Source organism: Panthera leo, chromosome C1 (assembly GCF_018350215.1).
Source record: "Panthera leo isolate Ple1 chromosome C1, P.leo_Ple1_pat1.1, whole genome shotgun sequence".
NCBI lineage: Eukaryota > Metazoa > Chordata > Mammalia > Carnivora > Felidae > Panthera > Panthera leo.
Window position 1 is genome coordinate 61,632,122 of NC_056686.1, and position 13,286 is coordinate 61,645,407.

Genomic DNA, 13,286 nt, shown 5'->3' on the forward strand with positions numbered 1-13,286 from the left:
CTCGGTCTGTGTCATCTGTGTACTAATCTTCCTTTCTTATCAGAACAGCAGTAATATTGGATTAGGGCCCACCCTAATGATTCCATTTTAACTTAAATACCTCTTTAAGTTGTACCCTTTTAAATACAGTTACACTGTGAAGTTATAAGGGTTGTAAGTTATAACATATTAATTTGTGGGGCACACAATTCAACCCATAACAGAAGTCTTTTGTTTTCTTTATGTTGTATTTTTGCAGTGCTTGTACCTATGGTAAGAGCATTGACCTGGTTAAATTTCTTCTTGACCAGAATGTTATAAGCATCAACCACCAAGGAAGAGATGGGCACACAGGTAAGACATTAGTGAAACATAACCAGTTTTTGATGTATATCAATACTTAAGAATAGTGGGATGCTCAAGAGGGAAGGGAAAAGAGGGAGTGGTCAACCCTAATGAGGAGGGATATTTTATCAATGACATCATTTGGAATTGATGGTGCATGGTGATAATAAAAAGCAGACTGACTTTTGGTCAGTTTCATTATTGTGCTAAATTATCTACAGTTGATGTATCTATTATGATCTGTACCAGGAGAGACTGACCGCTTAGCCTGGCTTGCTGCTCAAGAAAAACACTTGTTTGGGGTCTTTGTTCTTGTAAAAGGATGCTAACACTTGTTCTTGGTAATTTCAGTGGATGTAGAAATACTAGAAATTGTGCTAAACATAAGGAATTCTGTCTAGAAGATCAACTAGAATAGGATACTTCTTTTGCTTGAAGTATGTCATGTTTGTTCAATAAGTAGAATTAAATTTTCATCAAAGAAATCTATCTTTGATTTATATCTCTGGCAAAAATGCTATGATGTGGTAATAACTATCTTTTGAAAATTGGGGTTCGGTTTGCCTCTTTTGTCCTTTCATACTTTCATTCTATTATAGGATTGCACTCTGCTTGCTACCATGGTCACATTCGCCTGGTTCAGTTCTTACTGGATAATGGAGCTGATATGAATCTGGTAGCTTGTGATCCCAGCAGATCTAGTGGTGAAAAAGATGAACAGACCTGTTTGATGTGGGCTTATGAAAAAGGTATATATTTTCACCATTGCATCTCTGTAGTGATACATTGAACTGTGTGCATAGATTATGTCAATGCATCAACAAGTCTTTTGCTTGTATGACTTGTGCACTCTGATTTCCTCTGTAGATTATATTTGAGACTTTGGGAACTTGATCAAAGAGTCCAATAGACCATCAGTAAGGCAGCCAACTCCTGGGCTGCAGGTGAGCTGAAGGCACTCTTGGTACTGGCACTTTAAAAAGAGAATGAGCTATAAAATTCTTAGGTATCATAGAAATAAAATTGTGATATGTAACAATAGTTACTTTTTTAGAGTAGACCTAGAACTACACTGTATCTTTTATATATGGGAATTTTTATGTGAATTCAAATTTCTTTTGATGAAATAAATACAAAGGAAAGGAATATTTATTACATCTAACCTTGCTGACAATGACTGATCTAGAAAAAGTAAGGGAGCCAACGATTAGTGAATACATATAAACTTACTTCAGCTCAAAATGATGAAACTTTGGACTCTGATGTGAGAACACCTGGGTTTACATCAAACCATGTTCTTTGATCTTGGACAAGTCACCTATTCTTGCTGACGTTCACTTTCTTCACCTGAAACAAAACGGGGAATTATCACAACTTCTTCACAAGACTGTACAGATTAAATGAGAGGATGTAGGCAAATTGATTACAACACTGGCTAGCACATAGTAAGTACTAAGAATTGGTATTTCAGTAATGGTAACAGTAGTAATAGCAGTAGTTCATAAATAAAGGTGACAAAAATTAATTCTTCATTTAAAGGGAGAGGAAATTAGAAATAATCAACAATGCAGCAACCTCTGTCATTGCTTAATGATGTATATGTACCTCATAAGCAAGGTTTGCTTGTACACATACTCTCCTATGGAGTTTAAATTTCCAGGTGAAAAATAAATAAATAAATAAATAAATAAATAAATAAATAAATAAATTCAGGTGAAATGAAATGGTATACATCATCATTGAAATCAGAGGGTTACAACTAAATACCTAAAATATATCAAACTTTGCTGCCCACCTTTGCTGTCTTATTAGGATGTTTAAAGCACATAAAGAAGTGTTCTTATCTTTTTAAATGCTAGTAGAAGTCCATACTAAAAAAGAGAAATTGCTAAACTTGAAGATTTCTCAGGCTACCAATTTGACCTAAAAGGTTTTCTGCCTGAAATAGGACATTAAATTCTATTAATTAAAAGAGAGATGGGGTTTCATTGATAGAAATGGGGAGTTGTTGGGGCGCCTGGGTGGCGCAGTCGGTTGAGCGTCCGACTTCAGCCAGGTCACGATCTCGCGGTCCGTGAGTTCGAGCCCCGCGTCCGGCTCTGGGCTGACGGCTCGGAGCCTGGAGCCTGTTTCCGATTCTGTGTCTCCCTCTCTCTCTGCCCCTCCCCCGTTCATGCTCTGCCTCTCTCTGTCCCAAAAATAAATAAAAAAAAAAACGTTGAAAAAAAAAAAAAAGAAATGGGGAGTTGTTGTAAGCACATAGAAAGAAAAGTATAAATCTGAAGACTGCTAGTGAAAAAATGATTATCGGAGTTACTTTAATAGAGAAAAGTGAACAGACATAGTATAGTAAGAAATGAGTTAGATGTAGGCCTGTTATGTTTTATACTTTTTATTTGGGTATAGTGCAAATATACATGTGTGCATGCGTGCACACACACAAATTTTCACATTATAGCTCGATGAATTTTCACAAACTGAACTCACATCCAGTACCCGGTATCCAGATGAAGAAACTGTACATGGCCAGCACTCGAAATATCCACTTACATTCTTTTCCAGTCATTCCCCAGAGAGGGTACCACTGCCTTCTTGGGGCATAAATTAGCTTTGCCTTTTTCTGTACTTTATAAATGGAACATTATGGTATGTACATTTTTTGATATGACTTCTTTTGACCAACAATTTGTGAGATTCACTCATATTATTGCAGGCAGTTGTATATTGTTAATTCTTGTTATAATGTTTTGTTATATCACTATTCATTCTATTGCTTAGGGTCACCTGGATAATTTTCAGTTGGAGACTATTAGGAATACTTTTGCTATTAGCATTCACATACATGACTTTTGATGAATTTCTGAATGCATTTCTGTTAGTTATAATGACCTTGTAATTTGTATAAAATAAATTCCTGGTAGTCTGTATTTGAGTATCTCTTTGAAAATCCTACATATTCTGAAGCCTTAGGAGGCCTTACTAAGTTCTAGTTACTCAACACATTGCATTTATTCAAGTGATTCTCAGACAGTGTCTCTCAAGAAACTTGAATTTCAGAAAAAAGGCTGTTTACAAAGCATTAGTCTTCCGGAAGACAGCTCAGATATAGCTGCTGTAGGTAACTCTTCACAGGGGTTGGCTTTGTTTGTTTTTAGTTGATTGAGAGTGATAGTTGAAAACTGGTTTTAGTTTTAGTTTTTCTGGAATTCCACATTTTAAGAAACAATGAGTCATTGTGTAAGTTCCCAACATTCTGTATTGAATGACAACAACAAAAATCTTTTAGCATAGAGGATTTACCCACGGGTCTCTGCAACATATGCCATACTTGTCACCCTTATTTGTTCAACTAATGTGATAGGCATCGGTGTTCCATTTCATTATTACTATGAATTTTAACAAACTGAATGTTAGTGCTCAGGAGACAGATGGGTGTTTTGCATATGTTCTAGAGCAGAACAAGTCAAAACCAACAAAATGAAAATTGTTGCTATTTTCTCTTGGTAGAAAAATGTTGGGTTGTTTTTGTGTGTTCAGGAAAGATTGAAATGACCTTGTTAAAATATTGTCAACAGTGCCCTGTCCCTGTTTCCTTTGGATAAAGAAATGCATTCCTTTCTCCCTTAGGTAGGGAGTCACCAAATTGACTGATGTAGCAGACTAAGGATTTTCCTGAGAAACTTGGAGATGGAGTTGAGAAAACACTAAGGCTTCACTTGAAGTTCCTTCTCCATAGGATAGAGATGTTATATAAATGGTCCCATCGTGGTTTACCCATACCTTATTCTCTCCTGGGAGAGATAAACCCAAAGGGAGCTTTATAACCAGGGTCTCTCTTGAAAAGGCGTACTCTTTGGATGCATCCAATTTGAATAGCTCATCCTAGTCTACCCTCTTAGTAGAAAACTGGGAGTTTTTTGCAACAGCACCGATCTTTTCTAAGAAAAATTTTTTACCTGACACCAACAAAATTTTTAGCTTACCCTCTGCTATTCTGACATAGCAAATTCATTTCAGGGATGCTTTGGAGTTTTGTAAGAGTTATCAACTCTCTTTTGGAAATTCAGAAAAGAGTTCACTTACTATGGGTCCCTGTGGAATCAGATATGAAGAACTGTTTCCACTTACATAGATAGCCCTTTTACCCTAAAGATATCAAAATCAATCTTGGAAATAATTTTCCCTGTGAACTTGATTCTACACAGAAGCCTACTGGTTAAGTTGCAATATTTCTCTGCTAGACTGCTCAGAGCTCTAATTTTACAATATTTAGAGTGTTTCCCCTCCTCTAGCCTGCCACCCTCCCTTCTTTTCTACTATTCCATCTAACAGTAGCGATAGCTGTCTCACTCACTTGGATTTGTTCTGCCCTTTCCCTGGGGTACAAAGGACTTGTATGAATCAATTTAAATTGGCCAGAAGAAATAGCCAGCAGCCTGCTTATGTTCAAATCCTCTGCCCTAATCACCAGTATGGAAAACCCATTGAAAAGACCTACACATAATCTTACATCCATTGCATTAAAGATGAAACTGCCGAATTGAAAAGATCTCAGCCAATTAGAATTGAACACATAGCTCAATAGTGTGTCTGGCAGTTAGATTTGAAAAGGCTGCCTTTGACAAAGAAAAGCGCTTCTTTATGTCAGGCTGTTTAGGGTCAGAAAATAACCCAAACTAGAAACAGAACTAAAAACTTCTTATTTGCTTCAGTACTGACACCAGTTAAAGTAATTTACAGAGGCTCCTATCCCAATATCTAATTACACAGAATACAATATTTGTATACATCGGAACCACTCTAATTCACAGTGACAGGGAGCTGCAGTTGGAGAATTAGCGAGTAAGTGAGCAAAACCAATAAAAATCAAGGCTCCCGTACCATGATATATACTTTGTTCATTCCTTTTGACAAGTGTAGTATGGTGTGAATTATTTACAGTAAACGTACTATCGTGCATCCTCTAAAAGTAATAAAGTCTTACAGTTGTGAGTTTCTACAGTTTTCAGCCAGTAAAAAAAAAATAACTAAAAGAAAAGAGTGGGGAGGAGTTGAAGGAAGAGTAGATTCATTAAGTTTTTTTGATAAATCTTCATCAGTGGGTTATAAGTTCCCAAGTTTCTTCTATATTGAATTCTTACTTATTTGGAGTTTAGTTACTTAGTTTAGTGTGCTAGAGTAAATTATGGGTGGGGTAGAAGAAGGAAGAAACAAAAGATTTAGATGGTATTTCAAACTCTGTGTTCATTTGATGCATACTGGTTACCTTTCTACATGTTTAGTTACTCTCTCTTTTAAAAATAAATAAATAGAATAATATCAACTCTCGTTAGAATGGTCAGAACTTTCATTTTTGTAGGGGGATAGCACACTGAAATATTTTTTGAAACATAATAACTATGTAAAAAGCTGCATATACTAAAATGGATAGTAGAAGAGAACTTACATTCATTACATGCCTATTACACAAGCATATACATGCATGCATAATTAAATTATCAAGATAACCCTTTACATTGGGATTACCTTTCTATTATAGATTAAAAGTTTGAGACTTAGAGCTGTTAAGTCACAATTGCCCAAACCACACAGCTCTTAAGTGGATAGCTGGTACCAAACAGAGTTCTGTCTTATGGCAGATTTCAAGCTCTTACCACCTTGCTCTAGAATCAGATAGATCTAAGTCCAAATTCCATCCTTAGTATTTAATGACTTTGGGCAAGTCATTTAACCATCTCTAACTCTTAATCTTCAAATTTAAAATGAGTAAATTAATAACCACTTTACAGAATTCTGAAGTTTTGGGATAACATCTAAGTGTCAGGAACATAGCAGATTCTCAATAAAAATAATGATATTTGTTATTATTATATGTATAACAAAGATTCAGTCAAACTTCATATAACCCCAAATCTCATAGTCTTTCCTAATTTACAACATGTTTTAGTGTCCAGTAAGAAATATGACATATTGACATATTAGAATCATTGAAGGGTTTATATCCCTGCCAAACACCACTAGACAAACCTGGAATATATAAACACATGTGTTGTTTTGTTGTGTTTATATTTATTTATGAATCAAGCAATACCATTTATCTTAAAACCTCAGGACTAAAGCAAGATCAAGGAGGTTTTGAAAATCACTAATCAAAATATTTAAAAAGTAACTTAAAAGCATTATTCTAATTTGTATGGTTGCATGAAGATATATTTTAAAACAATACTCTAAAACTTTAGCACAAATTTGCAAGTCCCCTTACTATAGCTGGGTTTCCCCCTCAGTCATGGACAAGTGTCAGAGGATTTGTAGCCATGTTTTCAAACCAGCATACCAACTAACATGCTGGGTCTTTTTACCTGGATATCTGACAAGTATGCAAAACTCAGCAAGTCCAAAATTGAACTTAATATCTTTTTTGTCCTCATCAGTCAGTTTTCCTACCATATCTCTTATTCATTCTGTCATTAATGACACCACCATCCACTCAGTCACTAAAGTCAGAAATCTGGATTGATGCTTGATGACTTTTTCTCCCTCAATCTGCCTTTCTTCATATCCATTCAATCAAAAATTCTCATCATTTTATTTCATAGGTACATTTTAATCCATCCTTTCTTCTTTATTTTTACTGTCATTGTTTTAGTTCATAACCTTTTCATCTTTCTTCTGATCCATTTTAATAGCCTCATAACTCCTTTTTTCTTTTTCTTTCTTTCTTTCTTTCTTTCTTTCTTTTTCTTTTTTTCTTTCTTCCTTTCTTTCTGTCTTCAGCATCTTTGATTCCATTTTTTAACTGTAGTCTTAAAGAAGTATTCAAGGTGTAAACAGGGCCATAGCATTCCCCAGCTTAAAATCTTTCAGTAACCCATTATTACCTATAGTAAAAGTTCCAGTGTATTTTCATGGCAAATCCTGTGCCCATGCCCTGTGCCCTCCTATCTCTCAAACCTCATGTCCAGTCACTCCTCTCACATGTGTGACCCCACATGCCACAATCATCGTTACATTCACTGCATCACTAACATTGACTCGGGGTTCACTCTGTGCCAGGCATATTCAAAATATTTCATATGCATTAACTCACCATGTGTACACAATTACTCTGTAAGACAGTATGTATTCACGTGATAGTAATACAAAATACTTGTTCTTCCCATATATACCATGTTGTTCCATGTTTCCAAGCCTTTTCTCATACAGTCCTATCTCTACACCCTCCCCATCCTCTCTACCCTACTCCTCGCTATCAATTTCTCATTTCTACCTAACTTTCAAAAGTCAGTTTACAGATCCTCTCTTCCTGAAAGTCTTCCCTGCCATTCCAGGCTAGCATACATGTCCTTTCATTATGTTTTATTAAACCTTATGTGCATCTCTATTTCTATATTTCCACTTCATATTGAAACACTGTGTCCCTTACCAAACTATAAACCTTTATTTTATTGTCAGCTGGAAAACTTTTTTGTTGTTTTTCTGAGATTTTATTTAAATTCAAGCTAGTTAACATATAGCATATAGTTTAGTATTGGTTTCAGGAGTAGAATGTAGAGATTCATCACTTACATATAACACCCAGGGCTCATCACAACAACTCCTTAACACCCATTACCCATTTAGCCCATCTCCCAGCCCTCTCCCCTCCATCAACTCTCAATTTGTTCTCTATCATTAAAAGTCTCTTGTGGTTTTTCTCTCTCTCTGTTTTTACCTTATTTTACTTTTCCTTCCCTTCACCTATCTTCATCTGTTTTGTTTCTTAAATTCTACATATGACAAATTATAAACTTTTTGAGAGCAAACATTTGAGATATTATTTTTTGTCTTCCAAAAAGCTAATTCAATGACTGATTCCTAATAGGTGCTCAATACATGTTTTTTGAAGTGGATTAGAGAATAAGCAGATATTTCAGTCATAACGTTCTGTTCTATGTCTCACTAAATAGCATCTGGTTTGTCATAATATAGTTGATGTTTTCAAGAATACCACTTATCACTATTCTGTTGTCTATGTAGATATTTCTTTAAATATTGTGGGTTTCTTATTATCTGTGCTTAAATTTTAATAGGCAGATGATTTTAAAGTGTGCTCTAAGTAAATCTCCTATTCCTATGCATTGGAATTGTGAAAATTTTCCCTCTGTCTCTAACACTGTTCTCCTCCCCTTTTGCGTAATCAACTCATATCCATCTTTCAAGTTCAGCTTAAAAGACAGTTGCTCAAGGAACTCTTTCCTGAATCCTCTAGCCTACTGTGAAATAACACTGCTATGCACATTCACAGCATTTGCTACCTTTTCCTTCCTAGAACTTGGCCAAATAAAATTTGAGCCAGCATTTATATAATTAATTTTTCTCTTTTCTACTAGAAATTGTTTATTACAAGATTGAGGACATTTATATTTCAACATTACATCTCTCATACCCAGTTCCATTCATTTATTCAAAAAAATATATTACATACTTAATATGTGATAGACACTGTGCTAGGAACTGAGGTGAAACAGTGAGTTAGACAGTATTCCCTTGCTCTTAGGAAGTTTGTATTTCTAGCAGAAGAGACAGGTCATAAGCAAGAAAACAAATAGAAACTATCAGATAATAAGTCCTATGAATAAAATTAAAAGGAAACACAACAGTGAGTAAAAAGTTTAGGACACTATTTAAAACTGAGAAGTCATGGAGGGCTTCCCTGGGAAGATGTTACTTGAGCTGGTATTTAATGGATGCCCAATAAATATCTATAGAAGGAAAAGTAAGGGGGGAAAAAGCCAAATAAGAAGAAGAGAAAAGGAGGAAAGAAGAATGCTAAGTGACTTGGTTTATATAGTGTTCTTTTGGCAAAAGCATTCGTGATTGTGGATTGTTATCTCAAAGTGAAGAAGGACTGACAGCATTCTTGTTTGAGCCTGGTGATTAAGGGACAAGAATATGGGGAGAAAGGGATGTGTGTACCCTTTCTTATGAAAGCATCTTTCAGATTTAAGTGATGAGATGGTGTAGCAAATCTTGAATTTTTCTTGCCTCTAATTTAAATGACAGTGTTTAGACCAGAACTGGCAGGAGGAAAAACAAACATCAGGAGCCATCCTCTGGTCCCACTTTTCAATGCTTTTGGAAGATGAGTTTTTAACATGCAGGCAAGGGGAGATAACAAAATTGAGCAAAGTCTCATCTATACCATTACTGTGAAAGTTTTCTTCTTTGAGGCAGTCCAAAGAAAGGCTGAGACTGCTCCTTTGATCACCTGGGCATTTTGGACATGTGAAGTCAATAAGAATTCCTTAGCTTATGTAATCAAGACCCAATCCCTATGTTCTCCACCTCAGACCCAGGGGGCTTCAGAGTCACAACATCTGGGAGAAGATCTTAGTACCAGTGTCGTTTACTGTTAATCTTCAGACCTAGTACTTAAAATAATTTTTCATAGCAATAAACAGCATCTGTTATTCGTAAGACGAAGTGGTGGGGGTGGAGACACAACTTTATAGGGATATAATAAGATGGGTCCTTTTCCTTCTTGAATAATTAGGAACCCTCTGTTACATATATGACCATGACATACATAGTAAACTGTCTATGTAACAGCCCTTTGAATGGACGTGTAGCCTTACACAACAACCTAGATTTTAAGATACAGATATTCAGAAAGCTGAAAGCAAAGCAATTTGGGGTTGGGAGAAATAGCTCCCAAGTATAAGGAAAGCAACAGGAGATGAATTAAAGGGAAAACATGGAATTTGAATGGTACAGACAGACTGGAAGAGTGGGGCGCAAGATATGAAAGACACTCCAAGCTGGCAAAAACCTTCATGGGCTCCAGTGAGTAATTCTCCGAATGTGCAAAGCATTATTATAACTGCATTAGGCTAATAGCATAGCAACCTCCTGTTTTGGGTAAAATACTTGGATGTAGATAGTAAATTCTTAGATATGGGAAAACATTTTATTTAATTGGTGGAAGTTTGATTATCTCTGGATGTGTTCCATTAGTGTGCCTTGGTTATCTGGGTATATCCATTATCAGGAGTTTGCCTTAACAAGTCCATTTAGTGAGTTCCATCAAGGCACTTTTCTACTTAACTCCTTGTGCCCAAGTATCAGGGAGCTGGGCCCTAGTGGTTTTCAGGTTTCTTTGCATACACTTTGGTAGTTTGTCAGAGCAGTGATAGCAGTGGAGAATTTCCCATACATGTGCGCCTCAGCCCATAGTTAGCAGGAGGTGGGAAATCAGGCGGAGATGCCTTCCAGAGCCAAGGGGCCTCTTGGCATTTCCCTGGCAGCCTCGTGCTTATCATCAGCCAGAACCCAGGCACTCATTAGGCTCTTGATGAAAAGCATCCCAAAGAAAATGCCAGCAAATTGTGCCACTGTGCTGGCAGGAAATTAAAACTGCTCAGAGCAAGTGGAGCCAAGAGAGCTGTTGAAATGAAAGGTAACATCAAGGGTGTGATCACGGACTTACACAGACGGTCAGGATTCAAGATGCGGCTTTCTGCTTCACTAGGGAAAGCAGGAGGCCCTCTCCCTCTCTGCTGTCAGCCACAGTCAGTCCAACAGAGAGGCTGAGACAGGCAGGGATGTGGGCTTTGTGAATTAAGCTTTGTTATGCTTGGGTAAATGCTTGGGGTTTAGGTTGTTTTATTTTTCCCAAAGGAAAAATGGAAATAAGATAATTTGTTTTGTTTTGTTTTGTTTTGTTTTGTTTTTTTGTTTTTCTTGGTCCCAAACACGTAAAGACCAAATTAAGTAAAAGAACAACTTAAAGCAACACAGGTCCTATTAAAGTGGGGGCAGAAAGCATAGAGAGGAGCAGACAAACCTCAGAACCTATGAATCTAGCAGCAGGACAGATGAAGGGGAATTTTAATTCCAGATAACTTTTTGTTGGTTGTGCTACTTCTATCTTGAGATTAAAATGACCATCAGCCCTGGGAAAGAAAGGGAGGTGCACAACAGGAAGCAGTACCAACACGCAAACAGAGCACACTGAAATTTTCATCATACTGGGAGTGGTGGCAGAGTAATGCCCCCCAAAACTGTCCAGGGCCTATTTCCTGAAGTTTATGAGTATGCCGCCTTACATGGGAAAGGGGAATTAAGGCTGCTAATTAGCTGACTTTTAGAGAAAGACTATCCTGGATTATCCCAGTGAGCTCTGTGTAATAGCAGGGGTCCTTAAATGCAGAAGAGGGAGGCAGAAGCAGAGGTCAGAGTGATGTGGAGTGAGAATGATTCAGCCAGCCATTGCTAGCTTTGAAAATCTAAAAGGGGGGCCACAGCAAGGAATGTCAGTGGTCTTTCAAGGCTGGAAAAAGCAACAAAATTGACCTTCCTCAAGAGCCTCTAGAAAGGAATGAAGCTTGCCAACACCTTGCTTTAGCCCATTGAGAGCTATGTCGGATTTCTAACTACCAGAGCTAGAAAATAATACAGTTGTGTTGTTTAAGCCACGAAGTTTGCAGTAATTAACAATAGTAGCAATAGAAATGGAATATATTGATGTTTAGAAAATTTATCTGAAGTTCCATAAAGGAGTTTCCAAGTTCATTTACAATTCTTGGGGCTAAACAGTAAGGCAAAAAGCAGTGAAAAGATCTGAGAGGCATATTTATATCTTAAAATTGTTAGGCCTATCACATGCATTATCTCAATCTTTACAACAGCCTTACGAGGGTGTATCATAGTTCTAACCTGTAAATAAGGATCTTTTTTAAAAGGTAAAACAAGTCATGTCCTTCTACTAATTAAAATCCTTCAGGGGCACATAGGTGGCTCAGTCAGTTAAGCATCAGACCCTTGATTTCGGCTCGGGTCATTATCTCACAGTCGTGAGATGGAGCCCCACATCAGACTCCTGGTGAGTGGAGCCTGCTTGGGATTCTCTCTCTCTCCCTCTCTCTCTCTGCTCCACCCCTGCTCACTCGCTTACATTCTCTCTCACTCAAAATAAATAAATAAACGTTAAAAAAAATCCTCAAGTGTTCCCCATTTCACCTACATTAAAATCCAAACTCTGTCGTAAAATCCAAAACTCCACATCAGTAGCATCAAAGTGTGGACTCCTAATCAGCATCACTTGGGACTTTGTCAGAAAAGCAACTCTCAGGTCCCACTGTAGACCTTTCAGTCAGAATCTCTGGGGGCACGGCTCAGGAATCTGTGGTTTAACATGCTCTCCAAGTGATGCTTAAACACACTAAAAAGTTTGTGAAGCACTACCTGACGTGATGTGCACTCATCTGTTTCTCCAGCCAAGTCTGGAACCACTCTCATCCTTGCCTGTGATGCTCTGGCCACACTGGCCTTCTTTCATTTCTGAAGGTGTCACATTTGCTCCCATCTTGGAACTTTACATTATCTGTTCCTTCTGCCTACTAGTCTCTTTAGAAATTTGCCTATTGGCTAATGCCATTCGGGTTCTGAGGTTTCCCTGATTGTGATCACGGGAGAATCCAAAGAAAAAGTGGGAATAGGACTGGCTCCTCATTATTTCGTTATAACCTATGTCTGTGATTTGAGAAAATTATAGATCTACCACTCACAAATTGAAATCTACGGATAAGAAAATGAACACCAGTTGTTAACTCGGTAGATTTAAGTTTTGCTACAAATTTTATTAATCGTCATCACAATGTTGTTTTTCTTGAAGAAGCTGGTGTTGAGATATTACATTTGGAAAAGCTTTTTTTTAATGTTTATTTTGTTTATTTTTGAGAGAGAGAGAGAGAGAGAGAGAGAGAGCGAGCAGGGGAGGGACAGAAAGAGAGGGAAACAGAGAATTCAAAGCAGGCTGTGGGCTGCCAGCGCAGAGTTACAACACCTGGTTTGAACTCACAAACAATGAGATCCTGACTTGAGCTGAAGTCGTTCGCTTAACCAACTGAGCCACCCAGGTGCCCCAGAAAAAGCTTTTAATGCTACTTAGTATCTTAATTACTCCATCTCATGATCTTGCATGC

At 37.2% G+C, this 13,286-nt stretch overlaps 1 protein-coding gene across 2 annotated transcripts in view; it reads left to right on the forward strand.

The window, feature by feature from the left end:
• Positions 1 to 13,286, forward strand: part of LOC122227592 (serine/threonine-protein kinase TNNI3K-like) — a 295,054-nt gene that overhangs the window by 112,874 nt on the left and 168,894 nt on the right. For both annotated transcript variants that reach the window (XM_042952200.1, XM_042952201.1), the window contains exons 11-12: positions 239 to 333; positions 924 to 1,073. In XM_042952200.1, the coding sequence (XP_042808134.1) occupies positions 239 to 333; positions 924 to 1,073 (245 nt within the window). The remainder of the gene's footprint in view (positions 1 to 238; positions 334 to 923; positions 1,074 to 13,286) is intronic.